Source organism: Passer domesticus, chromosome 3, assembly GCF_036417665.1.
Source record: "Passer domesticus isolate bPasDom1 chromosome 3, bPasDom1.hap1, whole genome shotgun sequence".
Classification (NCBI taxonomy): Eukaryota; Metazoa; Chordata; class Aves; order Passeriformes; family Passeridae; genus Passer; species Passer domesticus.
The window spans coordinates 36,167,733-36,188,549 of record NC_087476.1 but is presented as its reverse complement, the minus strand read 5'-3'; the positions used below and the strand labels follow the sequence as shown (position 1 = coordinate 36,188,549).

The following is a 20,817-nucleotide window of genomic DNA, read 5'->3' as shown; positions in this document are numbered from 1 at the left end:
AGCCCATGAACAAAGCTTGTTATTAGTGTAAGTCATACTGTGTATCTGATTCCCAGAGGGATTGGACAGCACCATGAAATGCTGGTGTAGGCTTGGTGGAGGAAGCTGTAGAGCCTGTGTATGGGGAAGGCTTTTACAAGTTAAGGAAAGTTGTGTAAAGAATCATGCAGCTTGGGAATGATAGGGTAGGCTCTCAAGGATCTTCCCAGAGCAGTCTTGAGACTGTTCTGTGGGTTTTTTGGGGGGAGGGATGGCAGGGAGTGGGAAGGTATGTGTCAAGCAGGGAGATTATTTTGGGGTTATTTTAGGAGAATGAAATTGTCAGGGCATGCCATCAACACCATGCGGGTTACAGAGAGCCATGCCCTCTTCATCCAGGTGAAGAGGCTGTTGGAGATCAGCCCGCGGCATGCTGCACTTGTGGTGGCTCTTCCAGTTCTGCTGCTTTCTGTAGCCCGCAGCGCTGCTGCGTTTGTCAAGCGACCTGCTCCTTCTCACCCTTCTCCCGTGCTTTCCCTTTCAGCCACCTGGCAGCCGTGGCACACAAAACCCTCCCCGTGAAAGGCAGCGCCCCCGACGTGGCACAGGTGCGGCACAGCGGGCTGGGGGGCGGCCTAGGAAGGATCCATCAGGGCTTTTCCGTGTCACCACTGCGGGAATACGAGCCCGCAGGCAGAGGAGCCGAGGGCCAGGCTCTCCCGTGGGCGGAACCGCTTTGGGAAGGCAGGGATGGCTGTTCACAGCTGTGCCTTCCCGAAAGGGCTGCTCTGCTTGATCCTCCAAAAACACAACACTCCTTAAGGACAGCTGCTCCAGACCCAGTCAAACACCTTGTCGTCACCTTTCCTTCTAAATGTTTTAAGAGTAAACATTTGAGCATTTAACTTGCTCGTTGACTTTTGGTGGTTTCCTTTAGTGGTTATGTGGGAAGATAAAGAATTAGGAGAGAACTGAATCTGTCTCCTCCCTCTTGCCACCTACATATCCCAAGTTGTCGGTATTGCCTTTCTAGCTAAAGCACAGAAGCTGACAACTGTTAATGTGCCATTCCAAATGAATGCAAATTCTTTTTACTGATCTCCTAGGCAATGTCTGACCCCCTAATGACTCAGTAAATTATATATTAATTACATTGCCTCTCTTATTTTCTTTCATCTATTTCAAAAGGAATTACCTATTTGATTTTGGTAGGAAATCACATTTAAGTGGTGAGCTGGGCTGTGGGGGGAAAAACATTCAGTGGAATTGGTGGAGCTGCAGTCAGTATTGGAGCTTAGATACTGTAGGCATTCATTCCTTTGACTGCATCAAACTTCAAAGAAAACTTCTGTTCTTTATCCTGTAAATAAAAATATTTTTTAAGTATCTTGCAATGTGACAGCTTTCAAGAGCTATGATTTTTGGAGCAAGCTTGATAGAGCCCTTCCCAAACAGCCAGCTGTGTAACAGCTGAGGAAGAGGCAGCCCGTGGTTGCTTGACAGCCTGTCACCCAGGCACAGCGAGGGGAGGGAGTGCGGTGGTATCATCAGGCTGTACTTGCCCCTGGTGCATGAAAGATTTTCAGCTTTTAGTCATTGCATTCTTGTTCATGCATCTCTGCTTGCTCTGCCCCGAGGGTTGGGCTGGGCATTCCTTTCCACCTTCCTTTGTGCGACAAAGTGTCCCTCTGACAGTGCAGTGGGCTGCCAACAGCTGGTGTGAGTTCTGGCAGCATTGGTGTGTTCCTTAATACTCAGGGGGGGCCGAGGCTGCACAGGGCCAGGCTGCACACGGTGTTCTCACCTCGGCGTCTAACTGCTGTCCCAAGAACCACACCCTGTTCTCTAGCACTACCCTAAAATGACTTTTTTCCTTGTTTTGCAGGCACGGCTCTGTCTCTTCCACGCAGCACGCTCAGTTCTAGCCAACGGAATGAAACTTCTTGGCATTACACCTGTAACTCAAATGTAATGAGGCCATATCCAATGTCAAGTCATATCTTGGAGTAAAATTATTTTTTCCACAATAACATGAACCCTCTTCTGTGTGTCACTGCTGCTGCAGGCTGGAAACCCCATCTGCACTGGCAGGTTCTCCATCCTACTAGCAGGTGTGGCACAGGGGCAGGGGCCAGGCTATCACAGTCACTTTCTTCAGACATTTGGTGGCAGCAGTGTACTTAAGACACTACCTGGAATTTCCCATAAAAGAGAACTGTGTATTTGCCATGTAAATATCACATCCTTTTAGTAGAGGAAGTGGTGTTAACTGTGCTGCCCTAAGCAGAGTTCTCCACTCCTGCGGTTGCCACTGTGTACCAAGGCCTAATGGCACAATGGCTTCAGGTTCTCTGTCTGCTGTAACAAAAGGAGTTACTCAGACCCTGCAGAGCCCTTTTCCTGAGTGTTGTGCTGCATTCCTCCCTCAGAAACCTCAGCCAAGCCCAACTGGCAGCTGTCACACCCTGCTCCTCAGCCCTTCCTTGGCCCCACTGACGTGCTGGCCGGCTCGAGGAGGCTGCTGCTCAGCTGGTGGAACAGGAACCACAGTGTCCCTCAGCACTGTGCACACAGGCACACGTGGCAGGTGCTGCTTGGCCCCCCTCAGCCTCACATTGCTGTAGAGAGGTGGAGCAGCACCTGTGAGGTCCTGCAGCTCCTGGCAATACCTTCCAACATGGAAGCCTTACTCCCAGGAGCAGCACTGTAGTGGAACAGTTGGCGAAAGGCGGAGGGGACCATCCTCTCCCACTGGAAGAGAATTTAGGCATGTTTGTTACTGCTGTGTTTAACATGCCCCACTTTCAAGTAAAACCCAGCTCCTTAATTCATGTCCAAAGAAATGTAGCCAAGAGTATGAAATTGGTCACATTTGAACTCCACTGTGAACATCAACAACTTGCCTGAATGTGCCAGGGTCACTTCTCCCTCAATGTAGAGCTGAAATATTGGGAAGGCCTCAGAAGATGAGGAAGGAGGTTGAAGTTGCAGAATTGGCACTGATAAATTAAAGGTGAACATGCATTACAGGGGCCCTTTTCAAGCATGTGCATGCACAGAAGTTGAGAGAGAAAAGATGTTCTAGATACAAACTTTGTGTGACTTATTCACGCCAGAGGTACAGGAACAAATACAAATCATCCCCTGTCCTATGCATAGAAAAGCCCTTTACCACCTACAGCCAATATACAAAACACTTAAAGAGTAAAAGGAAAGCCACAGCGTCAGAGTCTTTCATCTGACTTTTTAAACCAAACAACAAGGCCTACCTCTAGTCACTCTGAGGTAGGTGATGCTCCAAGCAGGGGTATTCCCTGTAGGGTTGCATCCTCTCGTGCTTAGTGCCTAGAAGAGAAACTCTTCCTGTCATTAATCAAACTGCAAGTACCAAGTATCTTAAGAGAAAACTGTGGCAGTAGTTGCTTTTTTTAATAGTTTTTTTATGAAGCTTTTCAGGCATTACTGCCCTCAAAGAGCAAGACAGTTTATCAAATACACAAAGAACCAATTTCCCTGTGTTATATACATTATATACAATTGAGTGATCAGTTCCTTCATTGGGTTTTCCTTGTAAATGAGACTCTTCAGTGTCAACATGAATGAAGAATACCTTCCATAAAATACCCAGCCAGCTCCTCAGCTGCAGTGTAGCTTCAGTGTCAGCCACTGGAAACTCCACATGTAAAACAGAAATAACTTCTGCTTTTAGTCTATCCCACTTAAACCATTTCATGACTAGCTTAAGGCTAATTTTGAAAAAAAAAAAAAAAAAGTTTTTTTTTAAAGTCTATTTTTTCTCTTGTCCATCTGTCCATTTTTATGGACAACATCACACAGTAGCAAGTCTCTCTTTAGTGCTTTTAGTCTCTGAGGGCTGGATTTTTGTGGTGTCTTGTCGAGGTAATCCATAGAGGTAAATAGAAATGCACACCAGGAGAGTACCCAGGGAGAAGGTAACAGCTGAAAGGAGACAAAATAGTTTAAATTAATGCATACATATAAGAAACCTTCAGCAAGCCAAATAAGTTTTTGAATTTTTTTCATCCCTTGCTTTATGGTGCTCTTTTGCAGCCAAACTGATTATTTTCTCCTTCTGCAAACTTTCCTTAAGTTTTGTCTCACTAATACTACATGAAAAAGCTAGTTTTCCCACCATTTTCCCACACCATCTTTGGATTAAGGTAGGAAACCACCCACTACACAGTGAAGGACTGAGTGGGAGTGCTAGGCACAGTATCAGACACAGACTTGACTGGGGAGAAAATTACAGAACAGCCCAGAGCATCTGCTGTTTCCTCTCAAAGACATTCACCACATCAGTCAGTCACAACCCCAGCTGCTCTTTGACTTCTTCTCATGGTGGTGTCCACAGCAGATGGGGAAAGTAAAAGTTAATGCAGTAGTGGGTGTAACTCATCAGGGATGTGTAAAGCCCTTGAAGAAATAGCTGAGGAATTAATTTGGCACTGGCTGTACTAAACCCAACAAGAAATAATAACCCATCAACAGCAGTCCAGGTAAACAGCTGTATCACACACTAAACTGCATCAGAAAGTGATGCATGAAAATAAAGCTCTTTAAACCAGAAAGGTTCTTTCTGTTTGAAGTTGCAGATGCCTCTGAAAGAACAAAGCACGGATGCCTTTGAAAGCAGACTCATCAGGCACCTTTGTGCACCACAAGGACGATGATGCATTAATGCACAGGAGTCCTGGAGAAGACTTGAAGCTAAAACCAGAAAAACTGAGAGGTTTGGCTTTGGCATGAGCTGTGTGCAGCAGGCTGGGCAGGCAGGAAACATGCACAGCCATCAAATCAAAGGCAACAAGGCACTTACTTATCTGGAGGCCGAAGAGGATGACTGATGCCACAGTAGAGAGAACGATGGCTGCCGCTGCAGAAAAGCCTTTCATGATGTTATCTGTGTACTTAACAACCACCGAGGTGTAGAGGCCACCCACGCTGGCCAGAACTGGGAAGCAGAGAGGGTGCTACCATAAGTACAGGTGCAGTAGGTTACTCCTGAAACGATGCATTTTACTCCACTAATGTGCTCCCACTTTGGGCTACACTGTCCTAATTAATGATTTACAGATCATTCAGTGGAATACGATGTCTACATGGCATCCAGTAAATAAGATATAACTCATTTAAAGATGATCTACTTGCTAGTCAATTATTTAGGCTGCTGTTTCAGCACAATTTAAATTGAGTCAGTGAATAACTTCCAAGAAAATTATACTGTTAAATAAAATCCCTCAAAACAGTTGAGAGTGTGTCAGACTGAATTTGTAGCTTCTTCCAATCAGTTGTATCATTGTTAAAGAAAAAAACAATGTCAAAAGACAAAAACCACAAGATACTTACAGACAACAAACCAGACGTAGTATGTGTAGCCATAGAAAAACCCCTTCTCAAGAACTTTGTCTCCATCTGACATGTACACAACAAATAAATTCACCACAATCCCAGATAAGTACAGCTGAATGTTCCTCACCCACAAGGAAGTATCTGAACTCTTTAACACCTTTTCAAAATAAACTCCTGAAAAAAACAAAACAAAAACCCGAAAATATTTCAGTGAGAAGAATGATTCATGGTTTCTTGCATTTTAAAACCAGACAACCTCTTAGAGCCAGCAAACTCTCAAGCTCACTGGCCGTGGGAGACCGCTGCTGAACACCAATGATGGATCCAGGGTTGGTGCTGTCACTCCTCAGGGCTCAAGGATGAAAAGGTATCCCATGGGAGCACTTCACTGAGCTCCAGGGGCATTTTCCACCTTGCACTAACTCCTTTACACCTGTGTGAGCATGAATATGCTACAGCAAAGGGACTGTGAATGTTCCTCTCTTACATTCTCAAGTACTTCAGGTTTGTAACGAACTTAGCCCTACAAGGAGTTACTGTTGTCTCACAGAATCTTTTGTTAAATTGTTTCAATTAGGCTGTTACGTTTTAAGTGCAGTTAAAACCTTCAGGCCTAAACCCTTGGTCAAGTCTGGGACTTAGTTTAGCAAGGGGATGCGCTTTGACTCAATGGGAAGGTCTCCCTCAATCCTGTTTATCCTTACCCTTGCCTATCTCTACCCTTTTTCAATCCACAGCCTCCATAAAAATAATTTTATGTTGATTTTAGTTTTAGATTTATTTAAGTCCGATTTTTCTCAGAGGGTAGGGGAGGAAGGGAGGATCTGTATTACCTCAGTACTGAAACTGAAAACTCCTCAGGAGCTTTGTGCTGGCAGAGCATTTGGCACAGCAGCTCATTCTGAAACCACAGCTTCAGGGGATTATGAGAGCAAATCAAAACTGAGGCCTTCTGCTAATTGAAAATACAGGCTGGTTTTGAGGAAGTGGAGTTCATTTTAATCTAAAGCTCTAGCTCTCAATACCACATTGCAGAGCATTATTTCTATGCTCTGCATTACTGAAACTCCCCAAATACTTCTTCATTATTCTACTTGGGAGGCATTTGTCAGACTGAGGCAGAGCTTTGGCAAGGCCCTCACCACCTGCCTTTTTAACCATTGCTCACCCAGTCAGGACTTTTCCGAGCTCTGGAATTTCATCTACATTTCAAAACAAGGAGAGCAGTTTGCAGGACTCTCACCAGTGACTTTCATGACCTTCTGGTGAGGGCCCTATTGACCAGAAGTTTATTGGTGATTAGTATCACACACCAGCCTTCATACAATATGAGAAAATAATATGGAACCAACAAGGGTGGCACAAAGAGCCGTGTGTTAGAAGCCCTAGGCACACCACCCCCAACCCCCCAAACCCCAAATTAGCTTCAAGGAAGCTCTTTCTACTCTTTTATTAGTGAAAAATGCCATTTATAATTTAATAGAATACAGTGAGTACTTATGGTGAATAAATGAGAAGGCAGACTTATATTTCAGGGGTTCAAATAATTACAAAACCAAGAAAATATTGTATTATCTCATAAGAATATAAATTTTTGAAATGTAAACAACAACAAACTAGTATTGTTAATGACTGCAGCCTTTAAAATAACCCAGAATATTTACCTTGAGATTTCTGTACTCTGAGAAGACCCACAGAGCACAATGAGGTGTAATCAACATAACAGAAATTTAGCTTGAGTATGAACCATACTTGTCAATGTTATAAACTGAGAAAACAGTAGGCAAATCAATAAAACTGTGCTTAGAGATTTGTGAATATACAATTCACAAATCCACTAGGCAAGATGAAGGAAAGAATGGGGGCTGATTAAGAGAACCTACTCCTCAGAACTGTTTTAAGTCACAAAGGATCTGCTGTTAAATTATCCCTCCAATGCTTTTAAAAGCATGGCTGGGGCCCCAGATACTTGGAAATTATCACAGGATCAGCAATTTGAAGAAAAAACTTCTTTTCCTTCTCTAAGTAACAAACACTCACAACCTTTTTTTCATTTTGCTGGGCTAAAGAAACACTCCATAAAACATGGTCAGTACAGAAACTGGAGGTCTAACAGCAAAGTAACTGCTTCATGTGAGTGTGGGAAGGAAGAACAGGAAAGGGATTTGAATAGAATTTATGTTTTCAACATGTAAACCCCCAAGGGCACAAGGAGCTCTGTGGATGAAACACACAGTCCCTCGCAGCTGCCCCAGAGCTTCAGCTGTCAGCAAGGAAACCCAAGCTGCAATCCTTCTGCAGGAGAAGAAAGCCCTAAGTGTCTCACGCTGCCTGCACCAGCCTGTCAGTGCTCTGAATTTGCAGGTCTTTGGAAGCACAGCTGTTGACCCACATTATTGGGGAAAGCAGGAGTTTTAGGAGACTCTGAAGGCTGTGTTTTGTCTTGCAGCTTTGGAGCATCTATTTAAATAAGGAAATTCATAACCTTTCCAGGAAAAGCTCTCTGAGCTCTACACAGTTATTTAGTATTTCTTCTTCAAAGTGCCTATTTTACTGAAACGACACCAAATAAGAATGACACTCTACTCCTCTACCCACCAGAGTGTTTTTCCATGAGTAATGAGCATCTATGCACAGCACAAGATCATTGCAAGATTTTCCAGTGCTAGAGGTGGGTGATAGTACCGTGCTTTTTACAGGGAAAAGGAGAAGAATCCAGTTTACAGTTAGAAGAATATGCTCCTGTGAGCCAAATTTCAAATTAACAAGTAATTTGCATTTCTTTATTTCTGAGCACTAGTTCACTTGTCCCAAAGTTTTGGTGTCCTTCTCCAGAAGCCAGAGAAAAAACTGTGCTGAGGGGAGGCACTGGTTGTAGAACAAAGCAAAAATAAACAAAACCAAAAATCCTTCACTGAGTTTATCCAGGCTTCCTGCTACTACTCTAACTCTCTGCTTTCCTCATGCTCTCTTCTACATCCCAGTTAGATTTTCCACCTACAGAACTATGGCAATAGTTCTGGGCTGAGCTGGTACAGAAGTGAGTGAGGAGCTCAGTTCCCCTTGTAAAAAAAATGCAAGTATTGTATGTGATCACCAAAGGGGAGCTATTCACTGCAAAGTAAACTTTATAAAATTGATGTACATTAATTAAATGCACGGAGTGAGTCATTAGGCTGCTCCCTACAGTCTTATTCACAGCATTTGAAAGACACTTCCAATTGCAAACCAGCCCTCTATGTTGCATCGTGTAAAACCAATGGTACATGCTCCTATCATTTGCTTGACAATGGGAGTAATCATGTTATGAATCTGCCTTAATTACCAAAAGTAGAATACAATTATGGGCAGAGGGAATAAACTATTAGAGGAAGGCAGTTAACAAATGTAGAATGTTCAGTTTTAAGCACTGTGAGTTCTGCAGTCCTTTAGATGCAGCCCACATACAGAAATAATACTGTACCTGCAAATCCTGAACAAAACACTGCCACAGCAATCGCTCCAAACCCTAGCCATGGGTTCTGCTCCACCTGCAACATCAACCATTATTTTAGAAAGGACACAACACTTCAGTCATTCACAAGAATCAATTCCAGAGTGCTGTGGTTTAAATTCAGCCAGCAACTAAGCACCACCCAGCCCCTCACTCATTCCCCCCAAGCCCCACAGTGGGGAGAATAATTGAAAACAAAAGGTAAACTTTGTGGGTTGACATAAGCACATTTAATAACTAAATCAAAATAAAAATTACTAATATTTGTAGTATTAACAAAAGGAGAGATATAAAATCCAAGAAAACTAAGTGGTGCACAAAGTAACTGATCAACACCTGCTGACAGATGCCCAGCCCAGCCCGCAGCAGCAATCAGCCCCTCCTGGCCAAATTCCCTGATTTTCCATGTTTCCAATGTTACTGAGTGTGACATTCTGTGGTATGGCATATCCCTTTGGCCAGTTCAGGTCAGTTCCCTGCTGGTTTCTTGTGCCCCTCCTCACCGGCAGAGCAGGAGACACTGGAAAACCCTGGACTCACAGTTAAGCACTACTGAGCCACAATTTAAACACCAGTGTTCCCAACATTGTTCTCATACTAAATCCAAAACACAGCACTGAACCAGCTACTTGGAAGAAATTTAATTCTCTCCCAGCCAAAACCAGGGCACAGAGCTACTTCATAAAGTAGAGCAAAATTATCAGCATTTCAGTGCAGCACCACGTGCCCTTGCAGATCTAGGGCTGTCCCTGAGATCAGCTCAGTGTAGCTGCTGGTGTTTCACCCTCTGTGGGTACTCTCACAGGGCTCAGAGGCACTGTCTACTCGGCTGTGGCTGTGGCCAGTACTCCAGAGCATGACCCACCTTTCCCACTAATGCAGCCGGGCAGCAGCTGGGACCTAAGAAACAGAAGACACTTGTTTCTCCCTACAGCAGCATTAGGTCAGAGCCTCTGAAGGGTGTGTTTAAATGACATACCCACACTGCGCTGGAGTTTTGCGCCCAATTCCTCACAGGGCTTTGATTCTAAATTCTCTGTTCCAACAATTACAATGTTACCAAGGCCAACTGCTGGAAACAATCCATTACTCGACACTCCTAGGATGGTGCCTTAGATTAGGATGGCTGTGGTAATTTATACTAATTGTAGCAATCTGTTGCATTTCCAACAAGTGAGACCAGAGCAATACCACAGCCTGCCTGGACTGATACACAATAAAGGTGAAAGCCAAGGACCAAGGATCATTTATTCTTTATCTGCAGAGGGAAAATGGGAAAATTTTAACTCTTACCTGTACTTTTGTAGCCTGAGCAGGCTCCCACTGAACAAGGGTAACACCACCACACAGCATGAAGACAGAGAACCACTGCAACTTGCTAAGGGTACGGCTCAGCATCAGGACTGTACATAAAGCTGTACAAGGGATCTTCAACTGGTATGTCACCTAAAACAGATGGCAATGTAGTGTAGAGGACATGGCTTTATAAACTCCTCCAAAACAAGAAAATAAAATAGAAAATTCAACTACAGAATGACAGATTTTTATATTCATTGATTTCCTACACATCCATCTCCAACTACAACAATGTGGATTTGAAGTGACTGTAGCAGTGAGTGGCTTGGCTCAGAAAGCCAGAGCTCTGCAGCGGAGCGTTTGCTCTGAACAGAACAAAGCACAGTTTCACTCTTAACACTGAGGCTGAAGAGAGTGCTGTGTGCCAGGCAGATACCTGACACTTGTGTCTAATGAACCAGGAAAGACAAATATATTTCCAGGTCTGTTACTGACAGAAACCCGTATTACCTGGTAGACTGCAGCATCCAAGTTGCTAAGAGCCACGAATGCCATATTGTTTTGGATAGCGTACACCACAGATGGAACACTTAATTTCAGCAATTCTTTAGGACTTCCGAATACATTTTCTTTTAAAGATGTTATTAACCTGGTCAGACTTCCAGTTTCTCTGCAAAATAAAATATTAGCACAATGGAGGGCATTCCTAAACTGGTATTTTAAAACAGAAATCAAATCAATGAATCCCTTGGGAGTGCTGAAAATTTGTCCTCCACAATCAGTTGTACTTTCTGCTCATAAAAGAAAAAAGTGGTTAACTAGCAAAAAACAAGTGAGGTTTTCAACAAGCAGAAAGCCCTGAAGGCAAGACAGACATTCTGGAATCAGGAAGTTAGCTGCATTAATGTCTAGCAGTGTGTCAATATAGGCAGTGGAACAGAAGGCTGTTGTTCACATCTCCCCTTTTTTACTGGCTATTAATGTTTGTGTGTGATGTCAAATGCCCATGACTTTCCAGACCCCCTTTAAACTCGGCCTCACAGTACAGTCAAAAAAGGATTGTACCCTTGCATACTACTTACCCAGAAAAACCTCTCATTCCTCAGTCAGCCATGGGCTCCCAGTCTCACTTGTGCTGTGGGAGATGCTGGACCAGCACCAGCACACACATGAAGAGGTCTGGTGGCTGTGTGGGGGCTCCCCTGTCCCTGTCTTTGCATTTCACACCTCTCATTAAAGTAATTAGTGTGTGACAGCAGGCAAGGGGAAAAACGTGTTGCTGCTGGCTGCTTTTGCAGTTTGCTACTCAGCTTTTCACAGCTGCCCTCTGCATTACTGGTACTCCCTTATCACTTGTACATCAATCTGACATTTGCTGCTCTCTTGTTGTTGCTGCTCCAGTCCTCTCCCCAGTTCTCCCACAGCCCCCTTTCCAATCTTCTCTTGCTTAGCACTGACAAATACCAACACCCAAAATCATTCCTGCCCCCTCCCACAGGCCTTTCAACTTATAAGTTGTACTGCTTTTAAATTTAATTCTCTTTAATTCTCCTTGTGGTTCTATTGCACTTGTATGAATAAATAGCTTTAACCACCTTTCAGCATATTTTCCCTTCCTGATCAACTGATTCTGTACTCCAGTTGTTCAATTTTCCTCTCCAAAGATTTACAGGCTTTACCCTCTCATGATCCTTCCATCCAAATTTCCCTCCTTCCTTGCCTTCCTTTTCCAGTTTTATTTTCCCCTGCAGGGAGAGCAGTCATTATACAGGCAGCTGCAAGGGATTCTTTTTGTATTTTTCCGTAGCAGAAAGCACACACAAAAAACCAGACATGTCTAGCCAAAGGAAACAACTGTGGCAAGAAAATCCACGGACAAATAGCACTTAAAGTGAAGTCTGCAATACAAGAAAGGGGAAGAGTTCATGCTACAGTGCACCATCTGGTTGCACTAGATACAGAATGGTATAAGATGTTAGAGTTAGGAGATATTATGGGCAGATTTTTTTTTGTTTGTTCCATTTCTGAATGTATGTATTACATTGTCTAGGAGTGGGAGATAAGATGTACAAGAAAATTGGGTAATTCCCTAGTATAGCTGGACTAAAGTGCTTCTATCTCAAATGTCTAACTGAAAATAAAATATATTTAGTATATACATGGTTCTACTCTATGAAAATAAGAAGTAAAAAAAATACTGCGCAGGAATAACTTCTTCTATTAATTGATACTAAAGTGGGCTGTCAAACAAGAAAATAATAAACTATAAAATAATATTTAAGATAATATTTAAACTGCTTCTGTTCCAGACCATGCTCAGTGAATTTGCTGATCACATTTTTAAAGTCACAGCAGCAATAGTAACTTCTGTCTACTTTAACTTCAAGAAGAAAATTTCAGCAATGAAGAATAACGTGTCTAATAATCACCATCTTCCTTTTAGATTTTGAGAACATGAAGATAAACTATCTGATAGTTTATCAGTGCAGTGGATGTGCTTTCTGAATCATGCACTTACCAAGAATCACTAACTGTAAGTTGAATTAAGTACATGGCCAAGAACAACTTAAAGCAAACCTCCATGTACAGCTGATAAAGCAAAATTAGGTGTCCAAAGAAGTAAGCTGCAAGACCAAATTAGAAAATAAAAAATTATCTAGCTTGAATTCAGCTTTCTTGACATTGATTTAGGTTTGAATTTTAAAACATAATCAATTTTCTTCGTAGAATGATTCAGGTAGGAAGAGACCTTAAGACCATCTTGTCCCAGCCTCCTTGCCATGGGCAGGGACAACTTCCACTGGACCAGTGTGCTCCAAGCCCCATCCAGCCCGGTCTTGAAGGGATGGGGCATCCACCACATCCCTGGGCAGCCTGTTCCAGGGATTCACCACCCTCACATCAAAGAACTTATTCCTAATATCTAACCTAAACCTATTTTCTTTCACTTTAAATCCATTTCCCCTTTCATAAATTCATTACCCCACTGACAAAGCCACTTTCTAGGTATGAAGAGGTGAGCAATACTAATAACTATCAGTTATGCAACAGAAAAACTCATTTGTTAGAAAAGCTGAAGTTAAAACTAGAGTTTGCAAAACAGCTCTGCTTTTCTTCATCCATTACTAAGTAGTTATGTACCAGCTAAGAATGCAGCAAATGCTGTTACCAGATGGTGAACAGGACTTTAAATAAGCATGAGAAATGGAGAGCATACTTCAGTTAACAATTAGCACAGCTTAAAGTATCATAAGCTTCTCTTTTGAAAGACAATTCTTTGGCATTCATCCATCCAAGCTGCCCTCCAGGAGACGCCTTGAGAGTAAACAGTGAAGGCATCATGTAATAATGTGTAAGAAAACAAATTTGGAAGCTGGAACAGTGGGAGAGCTGTGCTCTAGTATCCTGTATGCTGCAGTTACCAACACTATCTCTTTCAAAAAGCAAAGGTACCCACACAAATGTATGCTGCTGTACAGCAAAAAACCAGGACTGGTTACTGAACTACAAAGGCACCTTACCTTGGGTGAGACTAATTGGTTAGGATTTAAAACTGAAGGAAGCTGTAAAGGAGACACAGCAAGAAGCTGTGCTGGAATTGATGCTGTTCAGCACATTCATAAGTGATCTGAAAGGAGAGGTTACTAGAAAGTTGGCAACTTTTGGACTCACCAGCATGCCAGACATGTTACCAAGGAGAGGTGAGCATGGCCTGATGAATGGTGTCTGCTGGTGCCCACCTCTCCCTCAGCTATGGAGAGAAAAACCCCACCAGCTGACCAGGTCAGAATAGACATTATAACCTCCAAACAGCTCAGTGAATCTCATTTAAAACGTACCACTTTAACTGGTAAACAAGATTCAGGTGTCAATCAATGAGAAAGAACCATAGGAAATGGCCACCCCTACTTACAGCAACCCCCTCTCATCTAGTTATGGGCACCTGGCAAAAAAATGCAATCCATACTTCTTGGATGGCACCAGCTCAAGGAAGACAGCATCAGCTTCAGAGAAATGAGGGGAATCCTTAGGAAAGGAACTGGGGCCAAGAGCGAAAACATCTTCACCCTCTGCCATGGAATGTTCACCTCCTGAATACAGCATGCAGCTCCAGATCCTGTTTCAAAAGGGATGTAACAATACTGGAAATGCTGTAAGGATGGGTACTATGATGACCCCAGAAAAATTATACTAGGGCTCCTGGCTTAGGAAATAAATCAGTGATGAAAACACAGATCTGTAGAGTTATGAAAAGCAAAATGAAGGAGGAAAGATTATTCACCATATCTGTCAACACAAGACAACAGGATCCATAAGTTTCTGCCACCAGCTAAGGAAAGCTCAGCCCATGTTTGCCCCCTTGGCTACACTTCCATTCTACACATCTTCTGCTGACAAAGGGAAAATAATGGGCTACAGAGACTTTTTACTGTGCAGGGCTGTTCTAAAAACATCAACATGCTACGTTCTGAGTTAAAAGTAATTTAGTTTTTAATTATTTCAAGTAAAAAAAAATACATTTAATGAACAAAATATTACAGACCCTTAAAAAAGGGATTGCTTACCCTGCTGCACTAGGTGTACTATAAACAGCCTGAGTCCCAGGTGCACAAGATTTGACAAGTTACACACACAGATGAGGCTACCCAGAGGTAGCCCTCACTTTTGGGAAGCATGGGCTGCTACAGTCTCCAGAGAGCAAGTGAGAACCACAGCAGAACCAAGTGTCAGCAGAGTCACTTCTGCCAGCATTTTGTGCTGACAGAGAAGTCCAGGGTGCATGTAAAGAAAAACAGACATTCCCCACTGGTCACATCTGCCTTCTCTAACACATCCCATTTAATGAAAGATTAAAGAAAAAAAGCAGTTTGTCACAGTTACCTTCACAAATTCAAATATCGCCTCACTTCTAAAGCAAGTAAAATGCCATTTGTATGTTAAGAGGAAAAGAGCTGATGAAAATCTGAAGTACATCATGTGACTCCATGATCCTCTGGTACATAACAGCCAGCCTTCTGATGTACCACAAGCCACAAAGAGAGACAGAGACCCTAAAAGAACAAATTCAACCACAGCAGCAAGAACTGGGCTTTGGAAAAGTCCAGAATATAAAGATTCTTCCTAGGAAGGATGTAGCACAGGGAAGCTGAAAAGGAGAAAAGGCAGCAGACTGACAGCCTCCCTACTTGAGATACTCATGCATGGACTGAAGTTCTAGTTCTTAGCAGCAGTCTGGGATCACAGAAACTAATATTTTTTGATCACAGCCTTTCAGCATTGGCTTGCAGATTGTTAGAGACAGCAAAATGTCTGTCTGTAACATTGTTTGGGAAAACGTATTAGTAGGAACATTAGAATTTTATGTAATTCAGCAGATGATGGCTCACAGCAGATGATCAAACTCCAACTTTCATCTTCACCAACATCTTAAAGACCAAAACATCATGGATAATCCATGCTGACACTCTGAACTGATTCCAAAGCACACAAAAATAGAAAATATGTAGAAAGGATACACCTGATATACCTGAGATGTATACAAAGCTGTTTCAGTTGATGAGGACTCACAAGCTCTAACCTGCTCTGAATTACCCTTCCACAGCACCATTATCCAGCCACATTCTCAAACATACCTGCGCTTCAGGACCCGACAATCTGAGGTTAGAAGCAAGGACTGGTTTTCAAAACACTGATCAGCACTCCCACACTTACTTAGCCAGGATGCCCACGCTCAGGAACAGCTTGATGACTTCAGTGACACACACAGCCGTGGTTGAGAAGTAGAGCTCTGTCTGCACTGTCCTGGTGTACCGCAGTGCCACCGTGTACGTGGCAGCAACCAGGGTCATCACCGTGAGGCAGTACAGCTTGAACAGTAAGCTGACATTTTCTGAAACAAAACACAGGAGACGACTCAGCGTGACCCCCATTTTAATTCAAGAATTGAAACAGTGTGTTCTCCAGCTGGAGGGGTGTATTGAACACCACTGTGCCAGCAGACAATAATTATAATGTTAAGAAACACTTTCCATAAAAAATTTTAGTTAAATATTACAGCCTTCTCAAAGAAGCTTGTACAGGAACTCCAAGTGCTTGAAAATGAGATTCTCTCTTGCCCTTGTAATCATCCCTCATTCTAGAAAAAACTAGTCATGCATTAACATTTATCTAACAACAACCAAAAAGTCTTTCTGTGCTTTCCTGCTCTTTAGCTGACAGTAGGTGCTTGCTCTGAAATAGCAGCTGATCCTCTTCGTGTAATATACTGAACTCTGACACAAAGAGCGTTGGCAGACTAGCAAAAGCAAAAAGAGAGGAAAAGTTCAGTATAAGCAAAGAAATCTAGCAAATCTTAATGAAAAAGGCAGCATTTCTGTCAGCCCTATTTTCCACCTAAGTCAGTAAAAGAAGATTTTGCTCTGAATGGTGGTGGGATTTCACACAAAGGACTTTCTTTAAAAAATCCATGTGGAAAGCTCCAAGGTTAAGGCTCTTGCAGTAAATTAAACCACACAAGGACTGTGTATAATTTGTGCTAGCCCCTCTCTCTTCCCCCTGATAGGATTCCCACAGCAATAGCAATACTTGTAACAGTTTTGACCTGGACCAACTACCATCCTGCAAAATTTTGGAGTTAGCCTGTCCAAGGTCCCCTGGAAGAAGGCAGTTTTTCATCCATATACACTTCTTCAAGGCCTGAGAGAGCTCCATCAGGCCACTCCAGTGCATTCCCAGGTCAGGGAATGGCTGAGCCTGAGTCTGAAGCAGCCAGGAGAACAGCACACAACTCCAAATGGGATTTCTCTGCACAAAGGCAAGACCCAACTCGAGACATCAGCAAATGTCTCAGCAATGTGTCTGAGCCACAGCACATGTGGCTTGTTCAAAATCCCTTTTCACACTGGCAGATTGTTATGTTTGGCATCTCTCTGGTGGGTATTGGTCATTCAACAGCACCTTTGGGGCCACTGTCGTGTTCTAAATATCCTAAAGAAATGTGTTTTAATTGGTGTGAGTTTGTATTCCTCTGCTGATTAGGGAATGAGGTACAGGATAAGTAGTTTTGTAATAACTTTGTTTATTTAATAAAGGAATGAGCTGCTGAGTCCAGTGCGACTAATGCTTTGGTTCATGTTACTTTCAAACCAGAGATGTCTTCAATTGCATAACATTTCTGCAAGGTACAGTTAATACCTCCTGCCACTGCAATCATTTAAATTAGCTACTTCCTTATAGATAAAAATCTTATGCACGTCAGTAACCACTTTTAAAAGGTAGAGCCAATTAGTTTTTGGACTAACAATGCTTAGAAGAGATTTACAAGCTGTAACCCATTTTTAAATTATATTTGTATTGTGGGGAAGAAATACAAGGGCATAACAACCAGGAAATATAACTAACCCCATCTGGTTTCACAAAAACATATCTTCAAACGATATTTCAGTGCTGACAGAAATTATATTAATGCTGTGATTTGACACACGAAGATTTTAAGTCTATGCACCACCAAACTAAAGCTAAATGTAATCGTTGCCTCTAGTAACTACTCTTAAAAAAAAAAAAAGCCCCAATGTGGCAATGGTTTGGGAACTTGGGTAAACCAAAGGCAGCAAGACATAACAAATCTAGTATCTAGACTAGATAGTACCAGTACTATGTAGAAAGGTGTTTGTAATTCTTTTCAGCCTGGGCATTTCTTCAGCCTCCCATGTCAGCATCAGTACCAGTGCAGCAAGGGGAGCAGAAGAAAGCATAGCTGGGGCACCCATAACTTCTGCTGATAAATCTGAACTTACACCTGCCTAAAGAAAAGAAGAGCTGGAAGAAGCTTTTGGGGTTTTTTTTCCCAGTAAATCCCACCTGGATGAAATGATTTCTGGCAAAAAGGGACCAGGCAGGCCAAAAGCCTCAGGATAACAGTGCGAGCCTCCCACACATCTCCATGGCTCATCTAAGGGCTCCTGGAAGGCAGCGCCGGGCCAAGCCTGGCAGGGGAGCACGCAGCCCGGTTACCTGGGCTGGCAGGTGTCCCCTGCCCCTCACCCCGCCCGGCCCCGCCGGAGCTGCGGCCCTGGGCAAGGCCTCCATGGGCAGCTGAAGGGGGCAGGCGGCGCCGTCCGGGCGGATTTAAACCCTCCTGGCTTGCCCGAGGGTCTGCCTTCGGGACTGGGCTCTGGCCTCGTTGTACGCAGAATCCCTGAGAATCAGGGAATCAGTTAGGTTGGGAAAAGACCTCTGGTGTTATCGAGTCTGACCTATGACCGAACACCACCAGTGAACTACACCATGTCCCGAACTGCCACATCCAGTCTTCCCTCAAACATCTCCAGGGATGGTGACTCCACCACCTTCCTGGGCACTCCATTCCAGCAACTAATCATCCCTTCTGCGAAGAAATTCCTCCTAATGTCCAACCTAAACACACTCCAGGATGCACCTGGGCGCTGCGGCGTTTCCCGGGGCACCTGCGGCCCCCTCAGGGCGGGCGCAGGGGCTGTCCCCGTGCACTGACCGCCTGCGCCCCGGGCTCAGCCCCACAGACGCTGCGCCGGGGTCAGACGCTCCCAGAGGGGAACTGGCGGCGGGGGAGACGCGACTGTGGCTGATCCTAAAGGCGGGGGCGTCCCGGGGACCCGGCAAGCCCCGCACCGGAGCACCCGCCGCCCACACGGGGGGACGCGGCGGTGCCACACGGCGGGGGGAAGCGCCCGGGCGGCGGCAGGAGAGCGGCAGGGCGGGAAAGCAGGCGGGAGAGCCCCTCCCCGGCGCGACCCCGCGGAGCCCCTTCCCCCCCTTCGCTCCCGCAGTAGTAGCGTCCGGTGCCACAGCTCCCAGCGCGGAGGACAGTTCCACTCCCTCTGGCAGGGGGGAGCACGGGGAGTCTCCGCGCGGGTCGCGTTTCCTCTTGGGAAAGCGGGTGGAAATTGTCCCCGTTCTCCGGCCGTGCCGCCCACCGGGAGCCGCGAGACCCGCCGGGCGCCCCGCTCTGCCGCCCTTACCTTTCGGAGGCGACATGGTGCTCGCCGAAGGCTCCAGGACCGCCGGGCCGGGGCCGCCCGCCGTGCCCCGCCGCTCCTCCCATCGCACCATAGAGTGCGGCGCGGCCGCCCAGAGCGCCCCGCCGCCCGCGCCGAACCATCGAGTCGAGCTCCGTCCCGCCTGGATATCCTGGAGAGCATCCTGCTCCGCCCGGCCGCCTTTCGGAACCGTTTCATTGGCAGCAAACATCCAGGAATCTCACACACGTATTTCGCATTGCCAGGAGCAAGCTCGTAGCCACCGACACGTTTCTGCCGCGAGAAAAAGCGAGATGGAGGTTACAATCGTATTCCTCGGTATTTTACAGCACTGCAGTACCTTCTCCAGTGGAAAATAACAAAGTAGGATAAAATGAAATTTCAGTCATCGGTTCACTTTTAAATAAAATGTATTTCTGGATTCTTGAAATACCAGCTTGTTGGTAAGAACTATAACATAAAAGCCTCAAAGCAAATAATGATTATATGGAGAGGTCACAGGAACAATAAAGAAGCAACAGTATTTTTCTCGGGGAAAAAAAAGAGCTTCAGCTAGTAATTGCATTGATATTTTAATTAAGAAATCTAATCACTGGTGCCCGCTCATAATTTAAAAACATGGAGGAGCAGCACATCTAGCTGCTACTGATTAGTTTACTTTCCCAACAGAGAAAATCACGTAGTCAAAAACAATTTAGCAAAGTTCTTAGTGCTCCCCTCATGCTCCTTTGTTGTTTTTTTTTTTTTTAATAATGCTTTGGGGATTCGTCCCTGTTATGTAACTTTTAAAAGTGAAGCCAAATACCTTGGAAAACAAGAGAATGCTATCCTGCACAATGCCACAGAAAAATCACTCAGCTGCTTGAATCTTCCTTGTCACAAGCTTGTCTAGCTACCAGCCAGGAAACCACACTGCATCACAATGCACGCACACAAAGAAAGAGATTTAGAAACCTTAGCACGCCCTATGCAATCAGAGTTGTGCACCTGGATATTGTGCAGATAGCAGCTTGAGGAAGTCTTTATTGTCATCAAAAGAATCTCTGTTTTAAAGTACCCCATTTCCATTTCAGAAGATGTTTCATCCTGAAGCTCAAATAATTCGGGTTTTCACAAACAGAAATACCATCTGCAGTTGCATTGATCAGACATGGCAAATATTTCTTTGCCACAATGACATAAAGATAAAAACCTTTTCTCTGTCGTGCTTTAGTTTTTCAAACACAACCAAAAGAGAGCTTTCAAAATGGTCCCTGGCAGTCAAGTTCCAATGGTTTGCAGTGTGCTCCCCAGTACACTGTTTAGCCAAGAAATTGCTAGAGACCTAAAAGGGTGCCAGAACCACCCAGGACAGATGCCCTCTTCTCAACTTCCCAGCCTTGATCTACTCTCATTGGGTTAATGCCAGCACAAACAGACAGGCCCAAGGACCCAGACTGGTTTCATTTTGTTGGTTTTGCCTTCTTAACAATTCTGCTCTAAGGCTGGAGCTGTGACATTTGAGTGACTTTCCCGGGGTAAGTTTTTTCACTTAAAGACAGTATTTCAACAAGCAGTTTTGCACTAAAACGTCAGTAAAATCCCAGAATGCTACATATTTGAATGTTGGAAGTGAAAGTCCTTGGGAACATCTTGATTCTAAACTGCTATTTAAAATCTGCT

At 44.2% G+C, this 20,817-nt stretch overlaps 2 protein-coding genes across 11 annotated transcripts in view; one reads left to right on the top strand and one right to left on the bottom strand.

Moving 5' to 3' along the window:
• Positions 1-5,245, top strand: part of RARS2 (arginyl-tRNA synthetase 2, mitochondrial) — a 32,218-nt gene extending 26,973 nt beyond the window's left edge. For 4 of the 10 annotated variants that reach the window (XM_064412617.1, XM_064412616.1, XM_064412620.1 and 1 more), the window contains exon 19: positions 524-5,245. In XM_064412617.1, the coding sequence (XP_064268687.1) occupies positions 524-884 (361 nt within the window). In that variant the 3' untranslated portion in view covers positions 885-5,245. The remainder of the gene's footprint in view (positions 1-523) is intronic. The other 6 variants (XM_064412619.1, XM_064412618.1, XR_010358424.1 and 3 more) reach the window with 5 other exon arrangements.
• On the bottom strand, positions 3,376-20,768 carry SLC35A1 (solute carrier family 35 member A1). The gene is made up of 9 exons (XM_064412623.1): positions 19,961-20,768; positions 19,138-19,428; positions 15,851-16,028; positions 10,649-10,808; positions 10,136-10,288; positions 8,813-8,879; positions 5,347-5,523; positions 4,817-4,951; positions 3,376-3,939 (listed from the first exon to the last, which is right to left on the bottom strand). The coding sequence occupies exons 2-9, from the start codon at positions 19,364-19,366 to the stop codon at positions 3,809-3,811; spliced, it is 1,230 nt and encodes a 409-aa protein (XP_064268693.1). The 5' UTR covers positions 19,367-19,428; positions 19,961-20,768; the 3' UTR covers positions 3,376-3,808.
• Positions 20,769-20,817: the final 49 nt, after the last annotated feature.